The following is a 26,733-nucleotide window of genomic DNA, read 5'->3' as shown; positions in this document are numbered from 1 at the left end:
AAGTTGTTATTGCATGAAGAAGAAGAGCCGCAATACTTTTTTTGACCAGGCCATGTGACATAACCACCTCACGAGCTAAGGGTAGCTCGAAATTAAATTGTCTTCGGATTTGGCAGTCGCTAGAGGGTGTTAACATTCGAATGCAACAAATCTGGGCAAATTCTGATGAATTTTCGTAAAACTACATGATATTGTCATTCATATTGGAAAATAACATTGTAAAACTCTCCGCCGCCTCGGCTTATTTCTCGCTCTGAAGTTCATCCTGTCTTCAATTTTAAGGAGAAAGAGAGGTATCTGCAAGCAATGGTGACCTTTATTTTGTGGAAATCCGATGAAAAATGACGAAGTTATTCAAAATCTAACATTTTAAATGGATCGCATTTCCAAAGTGAATTCTTCCTCAGGTAAAATATCCATGCGTGCAGGTAGACCTTGCGGCGTCAAATTTGCTCCGATTTCAAATCGGATTTCGATTGTCGTCTTGCCTCGGATGAGTTAACAAAATACCACAACAAATTTGGTGACAATCATGAAAAATTTGACCAAGTTCGATCGACGGGATACTTCATTCTTCCGCTGACATACGGCACGGGCCACGGATGACGTCATGCCACGGCAGGACGTTCTTCCACGGGTGGCAGATGTCGTTAATTAAACGCAAATATTTTTTTAAATGGCTGGGGTGGGGGGATGTGTGTGTGTGTTTGTGTGGAGGGGTGTGTGTGTGGGGGAGGGGTGTGGGGGTGTGTGTGTGTGTGTGTGTGTGTGTGTGTGTGTGTGTGTGTGTGTGGATATATGAGTGTGTGTGTGTGTGTGTGTGCGTTTGAATATATGAGTGTGTTTGTGTGTGTGTGTGTGTGTGTGTGTGTTGGGGGTGGGGTGTGTGTGTGTGTGTGTGTGTCGGGGGATGTGTGTGTGTGTCAGGGGATGTGTGTGTGGGGGGGGGGGGGATGTGTGTGTGTGTGGAGGGGGGGGGTTGTGTGTGTGTGTGTGTGTGTGTGTGTGTGTGTGTGTGTGTGTGTGTGTGTGTGGAGGGGTGTGCATGTGGGGGGAGGGGTGTGGGAGTGTGTGTGTGGGTGGGGGTAGGGGTAGGGGGGATGTGTGTGTGTGTGTGTGTGTGTGTGTGTGTGTGTGTGTGTGTTAGGGGTGGGGGTGGTGGGATGTGTGTGTGTGTTTGTGTGTGGGGGGGGGTGTGGGGGGGATGTGTGTGTGTTCGTGTGTGGGGGGGGTGTTGGTGTGTGTGTGTTTGGAGGGGTGTGCGTGTGGGGGGAGGGGTGTGTGTGTGTGTGGGTGGGGGTAGGGGGATGTGTGTGTGTGTGTGTGTGTGTGTGTGTGTGTGTGTGTGTGTGTGTGTGTCGGGGTTGTATCCAAGGGGGTTGTGTCAAAGCATGTCCAATGAACGTGGGGTTGTATCAAAAGTGGGGTTGTATCAAAAGTGGTATTGTATCAAAAGTGGGATTGTATCAAAAGTGGGGTTGCATCAAAAGTGGTATTGTATCAACAGTGGGATTGTATCAAAAGTGGGGTTGTATCAAAAGTGGGTGCGAGTAAACCGGTCATCACTGCCAGCAGTTTTAAAGTGGCAGTTCTAGTTATTATTACTATTACGAAAACGATACTACTGTATTAAGAAACCTGTGCTTAATTTGTCCGAAGCGTCCCAAAGGTGAGGCATAATGTCTAAGGCCTATACCTATCGTATTGTTGGAAGAGACATAATGTCTAGGCCTATTCTTTCGATATTTGATGGTCATTTTTACAATCGGTTTGTTTGTGTTTCACACTGAATGAAAAACACAAAGGTGGAGCATGGCGATTGTGATATATGACAGGTTCGATGATATGTTCTGCCGAAACAAAATTGGAATTAAAATGGCGGTGTGCAGAGTCAGCCGCCACACCGCCGTAATGACATAGGACGTAATCACATCACCCTGTCATGTGACCAGATCCTCAGCTCTGATTGGTATACGTTTGAGGGGACATACAGTCATACATACATACGGATGGACAAACACTGTTCTCGACGGCTTTGCCCAATGGGCTACGCCGTATAAGGACAATCGTTAAAGATATTATGTGAATCCATTTCCAGTCTGTTTTTCACAGTATAAGTATAAAAACATAAAGTTTATTACATTGAAAGGTGAGGCTGGAAACCCTTACCTACACGACATGCTTTGTAGGTGTACCAGTTGCTGAAAGATCTGTCCAACATGACAGTGTACAGGCGGAACGAGGTACCAGAAAGGTTCCATTATGGTGCTGGTCGTTTCGTGTCTCCACTCACACTGCTTGCAGATGAAGGCTGGTTCATTACCTGGGTATGGATTTCCTTTACTTTATTCCCTCGTGATTTCACTTTGTGTACTTTTGTGCAAGTCAAAGCATTTATTCATCATGTTCAGAATCTTCCGAAAGTTGATAGGATTGTTATCATTATCTTAAATTGATTGCACTAGGCCTCGACAATTAGCCAAGTGAAAACATTATTATTTGCATAACACAGTGTAATCTTTTTATATACAAGCGTGAAGGCTCATGGAGGAGCTGAACAACAAAGGGCAGCAGGTTCACAAACTACTGGGGTGTATTGGGGGGGTCACGGTGGAAATATACGAGAAGTAAGGGGGGAATAACACAAAAACGAGAAACGATGGCCTGGAGAGGAACTAAAGGGGAAATAATCCGTGTGTGTAGAAGCGATTGTTGATGTGCAGAGATAGTGATGGGTAGTACATTTGAAAATCTGAATTGAGGAAGATGAGACAAGCTTCCATCTTCTAGAAAAAGCTTCCGACAAAGGGATGTTTCCTTAGCATAAGCACTTTACCTTGTCCCAACATGTTCATAAAGAAAAATAATACCGATCACAATACACTCATTCACCTAACTCTAACCCTCACAGCTCGGATTATTTGTATCAGAGGAATATTAGATATGTAGAAGGGGGTGGGACAGGCTCCTATAGCATTGACTATTAGCTGGGATCAGCAGTACTTCAGCAGACAATGATAAATATTCAAACAAACATGTGGGTGAGTTATAACGTTTGTGTGTCCACATTAACAAGTAGACAAACTACCACGAAGTCTTCTCATGAACAGCCAAGAGAGTCGAACCTGCACAATGGAGAAAGGAAATTCAAGAAAGGCTATTCAAGAAAAGGAGCCAATTCAAGAAAAGGAGCCAATTCAAGAAAGGCCTATCTACTTTACTGTTGAAAGGCTCCAACAGCCACAAGCACTTACACCAATCTATATCAACCTGGACAGAACTGTTTCAAACAGAATGGTGAACACAAAATAGGTGGAAAACAAGGCCTAAATCTGAAGGACACAATTAATGCAACCGTGTTAAGACGACAAAGAATCTTTACTGCAGAAATAGAAAATAAACTATTCCAGAAACTACTCCATTATATTCCAGAAACTACTCCATTATATTCCACAAACGAATCTGTTCTAGTGCAGAAACTATTCCATTATATTCCACAAACGAATCTGTTCTAGTGCAGAAACTATTCCATTATATTCCAGAAACTATTCCATTATATTCCACAAACGAATGTGTTCTATTGCTGAAACTATTCCATTATATTCCAGAAAATAATCCGTTCTATTCCAGAAACGATTCCATTTTATTCCATAAACTAATCCGTTTTATTCTACAAACGATTCCAAGATATTCCAGAAACTCATCCGTTTTATTCTAGAAACTATTCCAAGATATTCCAGTAACTAATCCATTTTATTCTAGAAACTATTCCAAGATATTCCAGAAACTAATCTGTTTTATTCTACAAACGATTCCAAGATATTCCAGAAACTCATCCGTTTTATTCTAGAAACTATTCCAAGATATTCCAGAAACTAATCCATTTTATTCTACAAACGATTCCAAGATATTCCAGAAACTCATCCGTTTTATTCTACAAACGATTCCAAGATATTCCAGAAACTAATCCGTTTTATTCTACAAACGATTCCAAGATATTCCAGAAACTAATCTGTTTTATTCTAGAAACGATTCCAAGATATTCCAGAAACTAATCCGTTTTATTCTAGAAACTATTCCATAATATTCCAGAAACGAATCTTTTATATTGCAGAAACGATTCTATTATATTCCAGAAACTAATCCGTTTTATTCTACAAACGATTCCAAGATATTCCAGAAACGAATCCGTTTTATTCTAGAAACTATTCCAAGATATTCCAGAAACTAATCTGTTTTATTCTAGAAACTATTCCATGATATTCCAGAAACGAATCTTTTATATTGCAGAAACGATTCTATTATATTCCAGAAACTAATCCGTTTTATTCTACAAACGATTCCAAGATATTCCAGAAACTCATCCGTTTTATTCTAGAAACTATTCCAAGATATTCCAGTAACTAATCCATTTTATTCTAGAAACTATTCCAAGATATTCCAGAAACTAATCTGTTTTATTCTACAAACGATTCCAAGATATTCCAGAAACTCATCCGTTTTATTCTAGAAACTATTCCAAGATATTCCAGAAACTAATCCATTTTATTCTACAAACGATTCCAAGATATTCCAGAAACTCATCCGTTTTATTCTACAAACGATTCCAAGATATTCCAGAAACTAATCCGTTTTATTCTACAAACGATTCCAAGATATTCCAGAAACTAATCTGTTTTATTCTAGAAACGATTCCAAGATATTCCAGAAACTAATCCGTTTTATTCTAGAAACTATTCCATAATATTCCAGAAACGAATCTTTTATATTGCAGAAACGATTCTATTATATTCCAGAAACTAATCCGTTTTATTCTACAAACGATTCCAAGATATTCCAGAAACGAATCCGTTTTATTCTAGAAACTATTCCAAGATATTCCAGAAACTAATCTGTTTTATTCTAGAAACTATTCCATGATATTCCAGAAACGAATCTTTTATATTGCAGAAACGATTCTATTATATTCCAGAAACTAATCCGTTTTATTCTAGAAACTATTCCAAGATATTCCAGAAACTAATCCATTTTATTCTACAAACGATTCCAAGATATTCCAGAAACTAATCTGTTTTATTCTAGAAAATATTCCAAGATATTCCAGAAAATAATCTGTTCTATTCTATAAACTATTCCATAATATTCTTTAAAATATTCCATTATATTGCAGAAACTAATCCGTTTTATTCTACAAACGATTCCAAGATATTCCAGAAACTAATCTGTTTTATTCTATAAACTATTCCATAATATTCTTTAAAATATTCCATTATATTGCAGAAACTAATCCGTTTTATTCTAGAAACTATTCCATAATATTCCAGAAATGAATCTTTTATATTGCAGAAACGATTCTATTATATTCCAGAAAATAATCTGTTCTATTCTATGAACTATTCCATAATATTCTTTAAAATATTCCATTATATTGCAGAAACGAATCTGTTCTATTCTATAAACTATTCCATAATACTCTTTAAAATATTCCATTATATTGCAGAAACGAATCTGTTCTATTCTATAAACTATTCCATAATATTCTTTAAAATATTCCATTATATTGCAGAAACTAATCTGTTCTATTCCCGAAACTATTCCATAATATTCTTTAAAATATTCCATTATATTGCAGAAACTAATCTGATCTATTCTCGAAACTATTCCATAATATTCTTTAAAATATTCCATTATATTGCAGAAACGAATCTGTTCTATTCTATAAACTATTCCATAATATTCTTTATAATATTCCATTATATTGCAGAAACTAATCTGTTCTATTCCCGAAACTATTCCATAATATTCTTTAAAATATTCCATTATATTGCAGAAACTAATCTGATCTATTCTCGAAACTATTCCATAATATTCTTTAAAATATTCCATTATATTGCAGAAACTAATCTGTTCTATTCTCGAAACTATTCCATAATATTCTTTAAAATATTCCATTATATTGCAGAAACTAATCTGTTCTATTCTCGAAACTATTCCATAATATTCTTTAAAATATTCCATTATATTGCAGAAACTAATCTGATCTATTCTATAAACTATTCCATAATATTCTTTTAAATACTCCATTATATTGCAGAAACTAATCTGATCTATTCTATAAACTATTCCATAATATTCTTTAAAATATTCCATTATATTGCAGAAACTAATCTGTTCCATTCCCGAAACTATTCCATAATATTCTTTAAAATACTCCATTATATTGCAGAAACTAATCTGTTCTATTCTATAAACTATTCCATAATATTCTTTAAAATATTCCATTATATTGCAGAAACTAATCTGATCTTTTCTCGAAACTATTCCAGAATATTCTTTAAAATATTCCATTATAATGCAGAAACTAAACCGATCTATTCCAGAAACTATTCCATAATATTCTTTAAAATATTCCATTATATTGCAGAAACTAATCTGTTCTATTCTCGAAACTATTCCATAATAATCTTTAAAATATTCCATTATATTGCAGAAACTAATCTGTTCCATTCCCGAAACTATTCCATAATATTCTTTAAAATATTCCATTATATTGCAGAAACTAATCTGATCTTTTCTCGAAACTATTCCATAATATTCTTTAAAATATTCCATTATATTGCAGAAACTAAACCGATCTATTCCAGAAACTATTCCATAATATTCTTTAAAATATTCCATTATATTGCAGAAACTAATCTGTTCTATTCTCGAAACTATTCCATAATATTCTTTAAAATATTCCATTATATTGCAGAAACTAAACCGATCTATTCCCAAAACTATTCCATAATATTCTTTAAAATATTCCATTATATTGCAGAAACTAATCTGTTCCATTCCCGAAACTATTCCATAATATTCTTTAAAATACTCCATTATATTGCAGAAACTAATCTGTTCTATTCTATAAACTATTCCATAATATTCTTTAAAATATTCCATTATATTGCAGAAACTAATCTGATCTTTTCTCGAAACTATTCCAGAATATTCTTTAAAATATTCCATTATAATGCAGAAACTAAACCGATCTATTCCAGAAACTATTCCATAATATTCTTTAAAATATTCCATTATATTGCAGAAACTAATCTGTTCTATTCTCGAAACTATTCCATAATAATCTTTAAAATATTCCATTATATTGCAGAAACTAATCTGTTCCATTCCCGAAACTATTCCATAATATTCTTTAAAATATTCCATTATATTGCAGAAACTAATCTGATCTTTTCTCGAAACTATTCCATAATATTCTTTAAAATATTCCATTATATTGCAGAAACTAAACCGATCTATTCCAGAAACTATTCCATAATATTCTTTAAAATATTCCATTATATTGCAGAAACTAATCTGTTCTATTCTCGAAACTATTCCATAATATTCTTTAAATATCCCATGATATTGCAGAAACTAATCTGTTCTATTCCCAAAACTATTCCATAATATTCTTTAAAATATTCCATTATATTGCAGAAACTAATCTGATCTATTCTAGAAACTATTCCATAATATTCTTTAAAATATTCCATTATATTGCAGAAACTAATCTGTTCTATTCCAGAAACTATTCCATAATATTCTTTAAAATATTCCATTATATTGCAGAAACTAATCTGTTCTATTCTCGAAACTATTCCATAATATTCTTTAAAATATTCCATTATATTGCAGAAACTAATCTGTTCTATTCCAGAAACTATTCCATAATATTCTTTAAAATATTCCATTATATTGCAGAAACTAATCTGTTCTATTCTCGAAACTATTCCATAATAATCTTTAAAATATTCCATTATATTGCAGAAACTAATCTGTTCTATTCTCGAAACTATTCCATAATATTCTTTAAAATATTCCATTATATTGCAGAAACTAATCTGATCTATTCTAGAAACTATTCCATAATATTCTTTAAAATATTCCATTATATTGCAGAAACTAATCTGATCTATTCTCGAAACTATTCCATAATATTCTTTAAATATCCCATGATATTGCAGAAACTAATCTGTTCTATTCCCAAAACTATTCCATAATATTCTTTAAAATATTCCATTATATTGCAGAAACTAATCTGTTCTATTCTCGAAACTATTCCATAATATTCTTTAAAATATTCCATTATATTGCAGAAACTAATCTGTTCTATTCTAGAATCTATTCCATAATAATCTTTAAAATATTCCATTATATTGCAGAAACTAATCTGTTCTATTCTCGAAACTATTCCATAATATTCTTTAAAATATTCCATTATATTGCAGAAACTAATCTGTTCTATTCTAGAAACTATTCCATAATATTCTTTAAAATATTCCATTATATTGCAGAAACGAATCTGTTCTATTCCCAAAACTATTCCATAATATTCTTTAAAATATTCCATTATATTGCAGAAACTAATCTGTTCTATTCTCGAAACTATTCCATAATATTCTTTAAAATATTCCATTATATTGCAGAAACTAATCTGTTCTATTCTAGAATCTATTCCATAATACTCTTTAAAATATTCCATTATATTGCAGAAACTAATCTGTTCTATTCTCGAAACTATTCCATAATATTCTTTAAAATATTCCATTATATTGCAGAAACTAATCTGTTCTATTCCCAAAACTATTCCATAATATTCTTTAAAATATTCCATTATATTGCAGAAACTAATCTGTTCTATTCTCGAAACTATTCCATAATATTCTTTAAAATATTCCATTATATTGCAGAAACTAATCTGTTCTATTCTAGAAACTATTCCATAATAATCTTTAAAATATTCCATTATATTGCAGAAACTAATCTGTTCTATTCTAGAATCTATTCCATAATACTCTTTAAAATATTCCATTATATTGCAGAAACTAATCTGTTCTATTCTCGAAACTATTCCATAATATTCTTTAAAATATTCCATTATATTGCAGAAACTAATCTGTTCTATTCTCGAAACTATTCCATAATATTCTTTAAAATATTGCATTATATTGCAGAAACTAATCTGTTCTATTCTATAAACTATTCCATAATATTCTTTAAAATATTCCATTATATTGCAGAAACTAATCTGTTCTATTCTATAAACTATTCCATAATATTCTTTAAAATATTGCATTATATTGCAGAAACTAATCTGTTCTATTCTATAAACTATTCCATAATATTCTTTAAAATATCCCATTATATTGCAGAAACTAATCTGTTCTATTCCCAAAACTATTCCATAATATTCTTTAAAATATTCCATTATATTGCAGAAACTAATCTGTTCTATTCCCAAAACTATTCCATAATATTCTTTAAAATATTCCATTATATTGCAGAAACTAATCTGTTCTATTCTCGAAACTATTCCATAATATTCTTTAAAATATTCCATTATATTGCAGAAACTAATCTGTTCTATTCTAGAAACTATTCCATAATATTCTTTAAAATATTCCATTACATTGCAGAAACTAATCTGTTCTATTCTCGAAACTATTCCATAATATTCTTTAAAATATTCCATTATATTGCAGAAACTAATCTGTTCTATTCTCGAAACTATTCCATAATATTCTTTAAAATATTCCATTATATTGCAGAAACTAATCTGTTCTATTCTCGAAACTATTCCATAATATTCTTTAAAATATTCCATTATATTGCAGAAACTAATCTGTTCTATTCTCGAAACTATTCCATAATATTCTTTAAAATATTGCATTATATTGCAGAAACTAATCTGTTCTATTCTATAAACTATTCCATAATATTCTTTAAAATATTCCATTATATTGCAGAAACTAATCTGTTCTATTCTATAAACTATTCCATAATATTCTTTAAAATATTCCATTATATTGCAGAAACTAATCTGTTCTATTCTCGAAACTATTCCATAATATTCTTTAAAATATTCCATTATATTGCAGAAACTAATCTGTTCTATTCTCGAAACTATTCCATAATATTCTTTAAAATATTGCATTATATTGCAGAAACTAATCTGTTCTATTCTATAAACTATTCCATAATATTCTTTAAAATATTCCATTATATTGCAGAAACTAATCTGTTCTATTCTATAAACTATTCCATAATATTCTTTAAAATATTCCATTATATTGCAGAAACTAATCTGTTCTATTCTAGAAACTATTCCATAATATTCTTTAAAATATTCCATTACATTGCAGAAACTAATCTGTTCTATTCTCGAAACTATTCCATAATATTCTTTAAAATATTCCATTATATTGCAGAAACTAAACCGATCTATTCCAGAAACTATTCCATAATACTCTTTAAAATATTCCATTACATTGCAGAAACTAATCTGTTCTATTCCAGAAACTATTCCATAATATTCTTTAAAATATTCCATTATAATGCAGAAACTAAACCGATCTATTCCAGAAACTATTCCATAATACTCTTTAAAATATTCCATTACATTGCAGAAACTAATCTGTTCTATTCCAGAAACTATTCCATAATATTCTTTAAAATATTCCATTATATTGCAGAAACTAATCTGTTCTATTCTAGAAACTATTCCATAATATTCTTTAAAATATTCCATTATATTGCAGAAACTAATCTGTTCTATTCTCGAAACTATTCCATAATATTCTTTAAAATATTCCATTATATTGCAGAAACTAAACCGATCTATTCCAGAAACTATTCCATAATATTCTTTAAAATATTCCATTATATTGCAGAAACTAATCTGATCTATTCTCGAAACTATTCCATAATATTCTTTAAATATCCCATGATATTGCAGAAACTAATCTGTTCTATTCCCAAAACTATTCCATAATATTCTTTAAAATATTCCATTATATTGCAGAAACTAATCTGATCTATTCTAGAAACTATTCCATAATATTCTTTAAAATATTCCATTATATTGCAGAAACTAATCTGTTCTATTCCAGAAACTATTCCATAATATTCTTTAAAATATTCCATTATATTGCAGAAACTAATCTGTTCTATTCTCGAAACTATTCCATAATATTCTTTAAAATATTCCATTATATTGCAGAAACTAATCTGTTCTATTCTCGAAACTATTCCATAATATTCTTTAAAATATTCCATTATATTGCAGAAACTAATCTGATCTATTCTCGAAACTATTCCATAATATTCTTTAAATATCCCATGATATTGCAGAAACTAATCTGTTCTATTCCCAAAACTATTCCATAATATTCTTTAAAATATTCCATTATATTGCAGAAACTAATCTGTTCTATTCTCGAAACTATTCCATAATATTCTTTAAAATATTCCATTATATTGCAGAAACTAATCTGTTCTATTCTAGAAACTATTCCATAATAATCTTTAAAATATTCCATTATATTGCAGAAACTAATCTGTTCTATTCTAGAATCTATTCCATAATACTCTTTAAAATATTCCATTATATTGCAGAAACTAATCTGTTCTATTCTCGAAACTATTCCATAATATTCTTTAAAATATTCCATTATATTGCAGAAACTAATCTGTTCTATTCTCGAAACTATTCCATAATATTCTTTAAAATATTCCATTATATTGCAGAAACTAATCTGTTCTATTCTCGAAACTATTCCATAATATTCTTTAAAATATTCCATTATATTGCAGAAACTAATCTGTTCTATTCCCAAAACTATTCCATAATATTCTTTAAAATATTCCATTATATTGCAGAAACTAATCTGTTCTATTCCCAAAACTATTCCATAATATTCTTTAAAATATTCCATTATATTGCAGAAACTAATCTGTTCTATTCTCGAAACTATTCCATAATATTCTTTAAAATATTCCATTATATTGCAGAAACTAATCTGTTCTATTCTAGAATCTATTCCATAATACTCTTTAAAATATTCCATTATATTGCAGAAACTAATCTGTTCTATTCGAGAAACTATTCCATAATATTCTTTAAAATATTTCCATTATATTGCAGAAACGAATCTGATCTATTCTCGAAACTATTCCATAATATTCTTTAAAATATTCCATTATATTGCAGAAACGAATCTGTTCTATTCTAGAAACTATTCCATAATATTCTTTAAAATATTCCATTATATTGCAGAAACTAATCTGTTCTATTCCCAAAACTATTCCATAATATTCTTTAAAATATTCCATTATATTGCAGAAACTAATCTGTTCTATTCTAGAAACTATTCCATAATATTCTTTAAAATATTCCATTATATTGCAGAAACTAATCTGTTCTATTCGAGAAACTATTCCATAATATTCTTTAAAATATTTCCATTATATTGCAGAAACGAATCTGATCTATTCTAGAAACTATTCCATAATATTCTTTAAAATATTCCATTATATTGCAGAAACTAATCTGTTCTATTCGAGAAACTATTCCATAATATTCTTTAAAATATTTCCATTATATTGCAGAAACGAATCTGATCTATTCTAGAAACTATTCCATAATATTCTTTAAAATATTCCATTATATTGCAGAAACTAATCTGATCTATTCTAGAAACTATTCCATAATATTCTTTAAAATATTCCATTATATTGCAGAAACTAATCTGTTCTATTCTCGAAACTATTCCATAATATTCTTTAAAATATTCCATTATATTGCAGAAACTAATCTGTTCTATTCCAGAAACTATTCCATAATATTCTTTAAAATATTCCATTATATTGCAGAAACTAATCTGTTCTATTCTCGAAACTATTCCATAATAATCTTTAAAATATTCCATTATATTGCAGAAACTAATCTGTTCTATTCTCGAAACTATTCCATAATATTCTTTAAAATATTCCATTATATTGCAGAAACTAATCTGATCTATTCTAGAAACTATTCCATAATATTCTTTAAAATATTCCATTATATTGCAGAAACTAATCTGATCTATTCTCGAAACTATTCCATAATATTCTTTAAATATCCCATGATATTGCAGAAACTAATCTGTTCTATTCCCAAAACTATTCCATAATATTCTTTAAAATATTCCATTATATTGCAGAAACTAATCTGTTCTATTCTCGAAACTATTCCATAATATTCTTTAAAATATTCCATTATATTGCAGAAACTAATCTGTTCTATTCTAGAATCTATTCCATAATAATCTTTAAAATATTCCATTATATTGCAGAAACTAATCTGTTCTATTCTCGAAACTATTCCATAATATTCTTTAAAATATTCCATTATATTGCAGAAACTAATCTGTTCTATTCCCAAAACTATTCCATAATATTCTTTAAAATATTCCATTATATTGCAGAAACTAATCTGTTCTATTCTCGAAACTATTCCATAATATTCTTTAAAATATTCCATTATATTGCAGAAACTAATCTGTTCTATTCTAGAATCTATTCCATAATACTCTTTAAAATATTCCATTATATTGGAGAAACTAATCTGTTCTATTCTCGAAACTATTCCATAATATTCTTTAAAATATTCCATTATATTGCAGAAACTAATCTGTTCTATTCTATAAACTATTCCATAATATTCTTTAAAATATTCCATTATATTGCAGAAACTAATCTGTTCTATTCTCGAAACTATTCCATAATATTCTTTAAAATATTCCATTATATTGCAGAAACTAATCTGTTCTATTCCCAAAACTATTCCATAATATTCTTTAAAATATTCCATTATATTGCAGAAACTAATCTGTTCTATTCTCGAAACTATTCCATATTATTCTTTAAAATATTCCATTATATTGCAGAAACTAATCTGTTCTATTCTAGAAACTATTCCATAATAATCTTTAAAATATTCCATTATATTGCAGAAACTAATCTGTTCTATTCTAGAATCTATTCCATAATACTCTTTAAAATATTCCATTATATTGCAGAAACTAATCTGTTCTATTCTCGAAACTATTCCATAATATTCTTTAAAATATTCCATTATATTGCAGAAACTAATCTGTTCTATTCTCGAAACTATTCCATAATATTCTTTAAAATATTCCATTATATTGCAGAAACTAATCTGTTCTATTCTCGAAACTATTCCATAATATTCTTTAAAATATTCCATTATATTGCAGAAACTAATCTGTTCTATTCCCAAAACTATTCCATAATATTCTTTAAAATATTCCATTATATTGCAGAAACTAATCTGTTCTATTCCCAAAACTATTCCATAATATTCTTTAAAATATTCCATTATATTGCAGAAACTAATCTGTTCTATTCTAGAATCTATTCCATAATATTCTTTAAAATATTCCATTATATTTCAGAAACTAATCTGTTCTATTCTAGAAACTATTCCATAATATTCTTTAAAATATTCCATTATATTTCAGAAACTAATCTGTTCTATTCTAGAAACTATTCCATAATACTCTTTAAAATATTCCATTATATTCCAGAAACGAATCTGTTCTATTCTCGAAACTATTCCATAATATTCTTTAAAATATTCCATTATATTGCAGAAACTAATCTGTTCTATTCCCAAAACTATTCCATAATATTCTTTAAAATATTCCATTATATTGCAGAAACTAATCTGTTCTATTCTAGAATCTATTCCATAATATTCTTTAAAATATTCCATTATATTTCAGAAACTAATCTGTTCTATTCTAGAAACTATTCCATAATATTCTTTAAAATATTCCATTATATTTCAGAAACTAATCTGTTCTATTCTAGAAACTATTCCATAATATTCTTTAAAATATTCCATTATATTGCAGAAACTAATCTGTTCTATTCTATAAACTATTCCATAATATTCTTTAAAATATTCCATTATATTGCAGAAACTAATCTGTTCTATTCTCGAAACTATTCCATAATATTCTTTAAAATATTCCATTATATTGCAGAAACTAATCTGTTCTATTCTAGAATCTATTCCATAATATTCTTTAAAATATTCCATTATATTTCAGAAACTAATCTGTTCTATTCTAGAAACTATTCCATAATATTCTTTAAAATATTCCATTATATTTCAGAAACTAATCTGTTCTATTCTCGAAACTATTCCATAATATTCTTTAAATATCCCATGATATTGCAGAAACTAATCTGTTCTATTCTCGAAACTATTCCATAATATTCTTTAAAATATTCCATTATATTGCAGAAACTAATCTGTTCTATTCCCAAAACTATTCCATAATATTCTTTAAAATATTCCATTATATTGCAGAAACTAATCTGTTCTATTCTAGAATCTATTCCATAATATTCTTTAAAATATTCCATTATATTTCAGAAACTAATCTGTTCTATTCTAGAAACTATTCCATAATATTCTTTAAAATATTCCATTATATTTCAGAAACTAATCTGTTCTATTCTAGAAACTATTCCATAATACTCTTTAAAATATTCCATTATATTCCAGAAACGAATCTGTTCTATTCTAGAAACTATTCTATTATATTCCAGAAAATAATCTTCTATTCTGGAAACTATCGTTGAAAGAAATGAACTAAATACAAGGAGAGAATGCTGAGGATAAGCCCAAAAGGTTTAAGCAACCATTTTCCATCATTCTCTTTTGTACCCTCCATACCCCTTCCATTCCTTTCCCTCCCTCAAACACACCCCTCTCCCTCGGCTGCATGAACAGAACCGTGCAGCACTACCTTATTGGAAAAATGGTGGTGACAGTTCGCTGGCACCAAACCGTGGCTGGGATGGATATGACAACTCTGTGCTCTCCATGCAGGCTGTCCTGTTAGCCTGGGGTCCAGGTTTGTTGGCATCTTCAACTGTTCTTTATTTATAATAATCGCGAATCTAGTGAATGTCCATTGATGTAACCGCAGAGCCAAATGGTATTTTTGACCAACTTCCCTCGTATGCCCCTGAAATCCTCATTCCGTTCCCCCCAACCTCTCCCTTTTTCTTTTCTTTTTTGTATGCAAAGTCAAGGCTCGTGGAAGAGCGAAAGCACTGAACGGAACTGCACAGAGAGGGGGGGCGGGGGGTGGGAGGATAACTCCCAACAGATGAATTGAAGGTCAAAATAGAGAGAGACTTGGAAAAAACAATGGGTGTGGGGAGGAATAAGTGTTAGAGGTATGAATGAGGTGGACAAGTTGGATACAGAAGGAAATTTCCAGAAAGTAAAAACTGGAAATTTGTTAGGAGGACTTGGGATGGGGTGGGAGGGCTCAATGGGGGTAGAAAACACCCTTCACCCCCTTCTCTTCTCTCCAACCCTTCTAGCTTGCTGCTCCTGTCATGTTAAGGTCTCTTCCATTACTACCTCTGAGCTTAACTACAGCTGATCATAGACCCTGACACACTTTCATTTGCAACTCCTTTCCTCAGATTGTGGTGTATCTTGATATTGTTACGGACCGCGGATAAGATGTTGGTTTTGCCGAGCGGAGGCCCCGCGGCCCTAACAGTTACCCCGACTAACCCGATTCCTGAACGTTGGCCGGATCGCGCCACAGATATTCAATAGGGAAAAGACTAAGGCGACACGGATGTGAAGAAGAAGAAGACAAAAAGGTTGGAAATACGAATATAATTTATTTACTATTTACAGGCTCAAAAAAAACCAAGGAGAAGGAAAGATAAGAAAATAATATACAGAAGATATTAGAGACACAGTGCAAATTCCTTATACAAACTTAATTAAATACCCAGGGACAAGACACACAGAACAAACTCATGTACACAAAAGGATGGAAAGGCAGGAGGTGGATGGCTGGAGGGAGAGGAAGGTCCAAGGGTACTGCAGCACGATCGGCGCGTTTAACAGCCGCCGTTCCTTCGCGGCCCTGCTCCGGAACGCCCGTCCAGGCCCCAAGCTGCTGTCGTTGCTGCGTGGCTGCGGCTGCTCTGTGGATGTCGCGTGCTTTGCCAGGACTCGTCTGGTCCAACCACACAACTGAACAACGTGCTTGCTTCTTGCCCAACTCTCTTGCTTGGTCCAACTTTGGCGAGCAAGGTGACGAATAGCAGGCTTTGTGCTTCCCTGGATGATCTTTAATGTTCTCTCTGGATGATCTCTCTGGATGATCTTGCACGCGCGCTTTTATAGCGCCTCCGGCGATCAAGCCACCGGCCTTCAGGACACGCCCATCGGTGTGCTCACCTCGGCCCTGGTTGGTCGCGCGACCCTCTGGCTCCGCCCTTGATGACGACGGGCAGGCATGCCCTTCCTCCCCAACCCGAGCACATGTTCAATGGTGGTTTTGGAGGGGATGTAATTGGCAATCGAGGCTTGGCAATGATGAAAGGGGAAAGTGAAAGGAATCTACTCTATTTCACTTGGTGCAATGGAGTGTCATTTTAATGGAAGACAAGGCCTTACCCTAATACACATAATAAAGATATAACTATCAACCAGGGGGAAATCTATGATTGGCTAACGTGTATGCTTTATGGAATTAACTATGGGAACGCCCTTTGACCTTTATACAACACTGGAGGCAGGAGGGTCCAGAATAAAGCAATATTAATAAAACACACAATAAAAAAATACAATCCTCATATCCACAACACTGCACCCTCCTCCTCTTAGGCACGTCCCGGGCCTATAACTTTAATTTAGTGTGACACGTAGGTGTAGTTCCCTCTACTTTTAACCTGACCCTGAGTGCGACAGTTTTAAAACATAAATAAATATGTCCCGCTGCTCCATTGCACCCTACCTAACAGACTCACGCCCACAGCTAACCGAATTGCGGAATGGTCTTCAAACTATACATTTACGGTGGGGATCATTATTTACAATGGCTTTACTTTATTTACAAAACGTAACCCAAAACCTGTGATTGTTCTTTCTGGGGGGAGACAGTCTGCTCTGCATCGACGCACCATGAAAGCACCCAAAACGCACCAACACACCCTCAAGCACCAATCGGTGCACAGTCATCACTGTTCATCAATAAAAATAAAAACAACAACCCCTAACCCTGCAGGTGGTCTCTTGCTCTTCGGCTCCCTCTGCTGGCTATTATTATTTTCCTGATGTTGTCATCTTCTTTGCTGGCGGCCTATTTGCACTATTAAAATGCACCCAACATGTCCATTTCTATTTATTTATGGCCCACAGGGGCCGACTATGTATGGTTCACCTGTGGGGCATCGGTGCCCTGTGGCCAAGGTCCGCCAGCAAGATTTCGGGCCTTCAGGGCCGGTTCCAGCAGAGGGGCCATGCCCCAACCCATGGGGTCCATAAGTGGTGCTCAGCCACAGATGTGTGGTCCATAATGTGGTGCATCGATGCAGACAGATGGTTCTGGGAGTTCCGGGCGCACAATGGCGGACTCACGCATGCTCCCCTCGGCGCCCAGTGGCGCACAGGTCCTCATATGGGAGACAAAGGGGGGAAAGACAGATGAGCGAGGGGTAAGGTCACACGGGTACACATCAATCAAGGCAATGCAAGGCGAAGTGCGTACGGAGAGCGAAGTGACAAAACTCGTCCCTACCGTACGTCACCCCCCCTGTCACCTACTCTACCCTTGCCCTTACCCCATATTTACAACATCTACACCTTTACAAATTCGTTGCTAATGTCACGTCTTCCCCATATTTCCCCTTTACCAAATTCGTTCCCACAATCCCTCTACTTCAAAATTTGCCATCACCCAATTCATCATCAATCCTCATAAGGAGGAAGAGATGGAACACAAAGCACAATGTCACACCCACGTCATGATGCGTCTCACATTCCAAACATTTGCATCAAAAATAATTAAAACAACCTGGCATGGTGTGGAGGTACATCATCTCAGGTGAGTGGATGTAGATGGTGCAAGGAGATTTTCATCCTAACTACTTTCTAAATGACATTAACACACTTTACACTACCCGGGGTCTTTCCCTGCCAATCCATTGGCCAACTTACTCTGTGGTTTTAAAAACCAAATTCCCATTGACCAAACTGTGGTGCTTCTCAATTTGGGGTCTCACTCCCCCGATTCATCTCCCTGTGCCCTTGCACAATTTCTGGGCTGGGTCGTGCAGCTCTCCCAGCAGGTCTACCCACCTGCACACCTCCACCACTGTAGTTGCCTCCGAGCTTACCTGCTCCTTACCTAACCTATCTAACTAGGGAAGGCCCCTCCTGGCTCTGTCACCCCTCGGTGACCTCTGGCACTGGGCTACCCGGGTCCGTCCTCCGGATCCTCGGGCCCCATCCACAACAACTCTACCGGCTCCCAGAGCCCACCTGCGGCCTCACCTGGCCGACATCCTCACAGTGGTGGCGTGCCCAAACCAACTACACACACTAACAGGCTACACGCCCAGCCATTTCCACAACACTAATGCACCCATCCAAATACCATTCTTTCACCCGCACCACAGATGCCAATATCCAACCACAATTTACCTATACCCTCTACCTAACACTTACACTACCCTGCCCGGGTATTCGTGATGGGGGTCCATCCTTCCCCCATTCACACCTTCGCACCATACACTCCACTCCATAGTTTCCACCATACTCACTCCACGACCATCCATTCCAATACTCCATATACTCCAGACCATTTATTCCATACACCTGTTCTCCATTCACCTGTAGTTGCACACCTGTGCAATCACACCTGGTGCCACTTGCACCCTCCTTCCTTCCTGGACCATTTGGTCAGCACAACTCACATCACTATCACTCACTCATGCACTGCTCCATCCACCTGTTCAGTTGCACACCTGTGCAATCTCACCTTTTAACCACACACACGGCATCATCTCATCTACCTGTTGCCCTGCTAACTTAGTGCTCCCCGTCTTCCCTTTAAACTAAGCACATACCACGTCATTATCATCCAAACTAATCTACCTGCGTCCCCACTACAGGTATCATTGTCACTACCTAATCTTAACGTTACCTAAGGTCATCTTCTAGGTCCCTATCATTATATCCTAACCCTCCCGGGCTAGTTTTCACTGCCAACCCCATAAATCTAGTGCTCCTTTGCCCCCACTGTGAGAGATGGCAGAGTTGCCATCCCCCCACATCGGGCATCTTCTACTATCAATTTTGCTCACCAAATTCCACAAATCAAAAATTTGCCAATCATCTGCCAATCACTGTACCATTACCAATCATCACTCTGCCAATCCTTTGCCAATCCTCAAATCTTGTTTTTATAATTTCGGGTCCAAAACACTATCCTCATCATCACCCGTCTACTCACTAGATCCTCTCGGTGCGCCAATTCACTTCTACAGCCCGGCTTCGTAAAGCCGAGCAATGAATGCGGGTTGTTTGGTGCCAGCGGCTGGATGCATCCAGCACTCGGTGCAGGGAAGGAGGTTTACCCGGGCCGAGATCCCACACACCACCTCGGCACGGAGCCATCCAATGGCCCGATCTCGACCTGCCGGAACGCCTCAACAAAAAGGGGTCGCCTTGACGAACCTTCCTATCGGGCTGCCTGCTCCGCCTAGTGGAGCACGGACGCGGCCGTTCAAAGCGCGGCCCGGCGTGGATCGCGTACGGCGGTTCATTCGAAACCGCCATGGTTCGGATCCCCGCTGGTCCTCGCGGCACGCGAAGCTGCCCGGCGCGCACCGAGGGCCCGATTCGGCTATACGTCGCTCTAACCGCTAACCCGGTTACCGTCGATGCTTCACCTGCATGCTCACACGCATATGCTACCCCTTTCACTCTCACCGAGCTCGGTGCCCCAACGCCGCCCATACACCCCGCGTTCTTCGCTATTGCACTCGTTCTTTCGCTCACAGACTTGGTCACACACCTGACCACCACACACCTTTGCACACACTCGTCGTTCGCACACCTCACCAACACACCTCTTCGCGCCCCCTTCTCGGTCACCTCCTCTGTGACAACGACAGGTGTGCTCTCACTTGCACACCCAACCACATGCCTCACTACCAACTCCAGCGTGCATTCCCATACGCGTTCTACCATTCCAGGTGTGCATCCCTCCATTGCAGGTGTACATCCTCTCTCACCTGCCACAACCAACTTACGCTCCGTGTCACTCTTACTACTTTTACCACCACTCTTGACAGCGCACTCTTTCCTCATGCACTCCTCTCTTACACACCTTTCTCGTGCATCCTCTTGCGCACACTCTCCCGTTACACCTTCCGTAACACTCACCACAGGTGTACACTCTCTCGTTACATCCTCTGTAACACTCACCACAGGTGTGCATTCTCCCTTACTTTTGACAGCGCACTCTTCCCTCATGCACCCGTCCGTTACACACCTTTCTCGCGCATCCTCTTGCGCACCTCTCCCGTTACTTCCTCCGTAACACTCATCACAGGCGTGCATGCTTCCGTTACATCCCTTGTAACACTCCCTATGACGCGCTTCCATGTGCTCCCTCGCACACGCGCTACGACCAACTCACTCTCGACAGCACACTCACTCCTCGGCGCGCACTTTTTCCTCACACACCCCAGAGTCGGACATTCTCGCACACCTCCTCCTTCGCACACCATACCTGTCGCACACTTCACCAACGGCCTCTCACGAACACCCGGATCCAAATCAACCCCCAAGCCGACTGAAGCTCCCCTCACATCATATACATTTCCGAATATATCGCCACTCACCTTGGCACTTCGTTCTCCGCATCTCCTTCGCCACCTGCAAACTCTTTATTTGGTTAGCGAGCACATCATCACGATTTGAGCACCGACCTTGTACATATTCCATCACATCCTCCCTTATCTCCTTTTTAGTTTCCCTCCGTCTCTTCTTAATTTCACTCACCCCTTCTTCCACCTCCTCTAATCTTCCCTTTACCTCCTTCATCTCCCGGTGTGCCCCCTCTATCTCTTCCTCTAACGCCACTTTAACCGTTTCTATGTGCGTCCTCACCTCTCGGTCCTTCGTCTCCATTACTTCTGTCACCTCTTCCAACTTCTTCGTCAACCCTTCATGTACCATCTGACATTCCTTCTGTGTCGCTATTAATTCATTTTTTATGTCTTTTTGTGTCGCTTTTAACCCCCCGATTATTGCAGTGTTCTTTTCCACTTGGTCTACGAGTTCCTTTTGTCCCACTGTCAGCTGTTCTACTCCCCTCGACAGACCCTCTATTCCCCCTTGTAACCTCGCCGTATTATTCCTCACCTCTTTCTCCATATGCTTTTCACCTCGCTTTACCTCCTCGCGTACCCCCGAGACCTCCTCACTTACACCTCGTCGTATCTCCTCTTTCATCTCCTCCATCTCTTTTGTAGATGCCACCCTCATCTGTCCCAATTCATCCCTCTGAGCATCCAATTTACTTTCTAACCCGATTTTCACCTCCTCTATCTGGTTCCCCATCCGTTTGATTTCCCGGGCGGATTGCTCCCCTACTTCCCGCAATTTGTCGTCCATTGTGTTTTCTAACCCCCTTAACCCATCTTTCACCCCCTCTATCTGATTCTCCTGGGCAGTCATTCTATTTTCCACCCCCCGTTAACCCATGTTTCACCCCTTCTATCCCATTGTCTAACCCCTCAAATTTCTTGTCTAACCCCTCAAATTTCTTGTCTAACCCCTCAAATTTCTTGTCTAACCCCTCAAATTTAGCTTCTAGCCGCTCCCCCATTTCTCCCATTTTGCCCCCCATTTCGCCCCCCCTTTCTCCCATTTTGGCTTCTAGCCTGTCTATACTGTCGTTCTTTTTCTGTACTTCTGCCATGAAATGGGCCATGAAGGCTCGTATGTACCCTGGCATCTCGGGCTCGGCTGCCGCGACCACGGGCGCGGCTAAATTTGGCGCCGCAATAACCATGTGCACGAGGGCGCCATTTTGTGCGCCTGATACCTCCTCAACCACCTCATTGCTCTCCTCTATTCCTTCCCTCCGATCCTGGGTTACGCCTAACCCCTCTTCTAGTTCACCCACCGGCATCCGATCGCCTTGACTAGCCATGGCGCGATTTCAAAATTAGGGTTTTTCTTTAAAACAAATCAAATTTCAGCAGCTTGTAATTTTGAGCGCGTTAAGCGCGCTTCGGGTCCGACCCCGCTCCGGACACCAATTGTTACTGCCAATAGTACAATTGGTGTTCCAAAATTTGGGCTAAATAAATTTAGTCCCAGGTTCGAATCCCAACTCCTGACTACCAATTGTTACGGACCACGGATAAGATGTTGGTTTTGCCGAGCGGAGGCCCTGCGGCCCTAACAGTTACCCCGACTAACCCGATTCCTGAACGTTGGCTGGATCGCGCCACAGATATTCAATAGGGAAAAGACTAAGGTGACACGGATGTGAAGAAGAAGAAGACAAAAAGGTTGGAAATACGAATATAATTTATTTACTATTTACAGGCTCAAAAAAAACCAAGGAGAAGGAAAGATAAGAAAATAATATACAGAAGTTATTAGAGACACAGTGCAAATTCCTTATACAAACTTAATTAAATACCCAGGGACAAGACACACAGAACAAACTCACGTACACAAAAGGATGGAAAGGCAGGAGGTGGATGGCTGGAGGGAGAGGAAGGTCCAAGGGTACTGCAGCACGATCGGCGCATTTAACAGCCGCCGTTCCTTCGCGGCCCTGCTCCGGAACTGCCGTCCAGGCCCCAAGCTGCTGTCGTTGCTGCGTGGCTGCGGCTGCTCTGTGGACGTCGTGTGCTTTGCCAGGACTCGTCTAGTCCAACCACACAACTGAACAACGTGCTTGCTTCTTGCCCAACTCTCTTGCTTGGTCCAACTTTGGCGAGCAAGGCGACGAATAGCAGGCTTTGTGCTTCCCTGGATGATCTTTAATGTTCTCTCTAGATGATCTCTCTGGATGATCTTGTGCGCGCGCTTTCATAGCGCCTCCGGCGATCAAGCCGCCGGCCTTCAGGACACGCCCATCGGTGTGCTCACCTCGGCCCTGGTTGGTCGCGCGACCCTCTGGCTCCGCCCTTGATGACGACAGGCGGGCACGCCCTTCCTCCCCGACCCGAGCACATGTTCAATGGTGGTTTTGGAGGGGATGTAATTGGCAATCGAGGCTTGGCAATGATGAAAGGGGAAAGTGAAAGGAATCTACTCTATTTCACTTGGTGCAATGGAGTGTCATCTTAATGGAAGACAAGGCCTTACCCTAATACACATAATAAAGATATAACTATCAACCAGGGGGAAATCTATGATTGGCTAACATGTATGCTTTATGGAATTAACTACGGGAACGCCCTTTGACCTTTATACAACACTGGAGGCAGGAGGGTCCAGAATAAAGCAATATTAATAAAACACACAATAAAAAAATACAATCCTCATATCCACAACAATATTATTGTCCTCCTCGTTAACCGTTGCATCTATTGACCCTTTTCCCCCTGCAATTGCTCTCTTCCATGAGCTTCGATGCCTGTAAAAAGATGATGAAATTATTTTTGGGGCTCAATGCACCAAGAGTGACAGCAGCACTTTTGTTTCGTCAGGGTGTCGTATTCTCAACCTTGACGTTGCCAGTTACGTTCAACTTTTATTTCCCCACCAGGATGGACCCACGGAAATTTTGCGTAATGTAAAAATGTAAAATGTGACTTCAAGTCGTCAGTAAAACCTCCCACCCTCCCCCCTCCCCCTCAACCACAAGTCGTCAATAAAACCTCCCCCCCCCCTCCCCACCCCAAAAGCACAAGTCCTCAACTCTTCTCCACACCTCCCCCCCAAAACCACAAGTCCTCAAGCCCTCCCACCAATCCCAAATCTTCAAACCCACTCCCACCTTAGGTGCTCAACTCCACCCCCCCCCTCCCTCCTCCTCCTCAGACAAATATCTTTATAATGACAACGTTTTTATGGTCCCTGGTCGAGTAGTTTGAAAGAAAATTGACAGAAATACAGACAGGAAAAACAAACAGAATAATGTTATTATTTATATAGATCTTTGTGTGATGATGAGGACTGACTGCTCTGTATATAATAACGATGCACTCTCCATCAGCACTGGTAATAAAGGACATTACCCTCGATATCAAAAAACGAGGAATGAATGCCATCGTACAATGGCGAATTCGTTTTAGAATACAAGAAATGAATCACTCCATTGCTTGCTGAGCTGGATCAATACCATTTATGCCCCTCACAATATTGTATACATACTTACATACCATTTTCATTTATCTTTGGTCCACCTGGCAGATTTCAAACAATCATACATAGCTCCACCATTGCATACCGTTGATGTGTACCCACTACTCTGCAACCTTACCGGGGTGTCACCACTTCCACACAATGGATCATGGGAGAAGGTGCACCTGCTCCTGAGCTCTTCGTTTGACATAAGGACATCTACTTGCACTTCATGGCTCATCTTTTGGGCCATGGCCATTTGGATGTGCATGACATAACGGAGTGAAAGCCAAAGAGATCCTACAATATTATGGCTATCAATGACTGAAGCCTTAAAAATGGGTTAATGATGTTTGAACTAGCATAACTTGTTAAAACAATTGTCATTGATAGTACTGATTATCCTGAAAATGAAATGTATTGTTACGTCTGTGGGGGTATGGATGAAATACCATAGTGGAGATAAGAATGTGTAAATGAACATGGACCGTATGACGTGAAGAAGAAGAACCTCGATGTACTAAGTAGGGAATCTGTAGAGCATAAGATTGTATATGTGTCTCCATTCGAGGGGTGGAGCTATGCTAATTAGGTAGGGCTTAAGGATAATCCGCAGTGTGTAATTGCCCCCCCTGTGATTTTTCCCTACATTTTTTTTTCATCAAAAAGCGCTGCCATTACAACAATCATAATCTCCGAAAGTATCAGGACATTGCAATCGACAAGTACACCCCGCCCAGCCGAACATTCCCAAAGGAATACTAGGCTCTGTCTCGAAGGATGGTACTGGCAGGCCACACCCTGAGCTTTGTCAATGGGCATCAAGCAGGCCAGGAGGCCCCGCCCCGAAAGGGGCAATTGGTTGTAGCGATGGAATGTGATGGGGCGCAGGGATTGGTCGAGTGTGACGTCAGCGAGGGAAAAAGGACAATGCGCTCTCCCCTCCCCCCCCCCCCCCCCCCCCCCCCATCGCTTTCTCCCATTGTGGTGCTGGGTGCGGGTGGTCAGATTGTTGGCTCGCGTGCGATTGTGGAAAAAAGCTCTCTCATTGTGGTGCTGGGTGCGGGCGATCAGATTGTTGGCTCGCGTGCGATTGTGGAAAAAGGCTCTCTCACTTTTTCTGGCCTGGGTGGGGACGGCTGCGCTTCCTCACCATGTGCGCCTGAGAGACTTATCAGAGCGTTGTGGAGTGTGGAATGACAGGAAGATGACGTTTTGCCACCGCTTCACGGCTCAGTGTGCCGTGTGGCAATTTTCGCCATCTTGTGGACTACCGTGCAGAGACTCGGGGACTGTTCGCGCTTGTCCTCGTCGGAGCAAACCTGAGTATCGGCTGACTTACCAAACCATTTTCCTTTCTTTTATCATTCCCCTGTCATGTAATTGTGTCGGAATGGAGGCGCCTCAATATAGGAATTAGTTTTACCTTGCCTTTCGTTTTTGCTATTCTTGCATTAATGCCATTAAACCTATATTTGTTGCATTTTACTTTTGTGTCGTGTTTGTTTACTTGTTCGTGGGTTTGGGTAATAAACCCCGTGGCAGCCGTCCAGGTAAGACTTCGGCACCTTCCCGCGAGCGTGAAAAGATAATCCCGCCAAGTTCGGTAATACACCTCGGAGTAACAACGTTCGGCTATTCGGCTGAGGCCGTTGTTCATCGGCCACAGACAGGACAGTATGTTATGTGGCCTCCAGTGGGAC

The 26,733-nt window shown here is 37.7% G+C and overlaps 1 protein-coding gene across 3 annotated transcripts in view; it reads left to right on the top strand.

Annotated features, from left to right (window-relative positions):
• Window positions 1–26,518, top strand: part of LOC137433721 (glycerophosphocholine cholinephosphodiesterase ENPP6-like) — a 121,536-nt gene extending 95,018 nt beyond the window's left edge. For all 3 annotated transcript variants that reach the window (XM_068125987.2, XM_068125985.2, XM_068125986.2), the window contains 3 exons: window positions 2,190–2,327; window positions 15,626–15,749; window positions 25,100–26,518. In XM_068125987.2, coding sequence (XP_067982088.2) covers window positions 2,190–2,327; window positions 15,626–15,749; window positions 25,100–25,308 — 471 coding nt within the window. In that variant the 3' untranslated portion in view covers window positions 25,309–26,518. The remainder of the gene's footprint in view (window positions 1–2,189; window positions 2,328–15,625; window positions 15,750–25,099) is intronic.
• The last annotated feature ends 215 nt before the right edge of the window (window positions 26,519–26,733 follow it).

Source organism: Myxine glutinosa, chromosome 10, assembly GCF_964187855.1.
Source record: "Myxine glutinosa chromosome 10, kmMyxGlut1.1, whole genome shotgun sequence".
Lineage (NCBI taxonomy): Eukaryota > Metazoa > Chordata > Myxini > Myxiniformes > Myxinidae > Myxine > Myxine glutinosa.
This window is presented reverse-complemented; position numbering and strand designations above follow the sequence as displayed.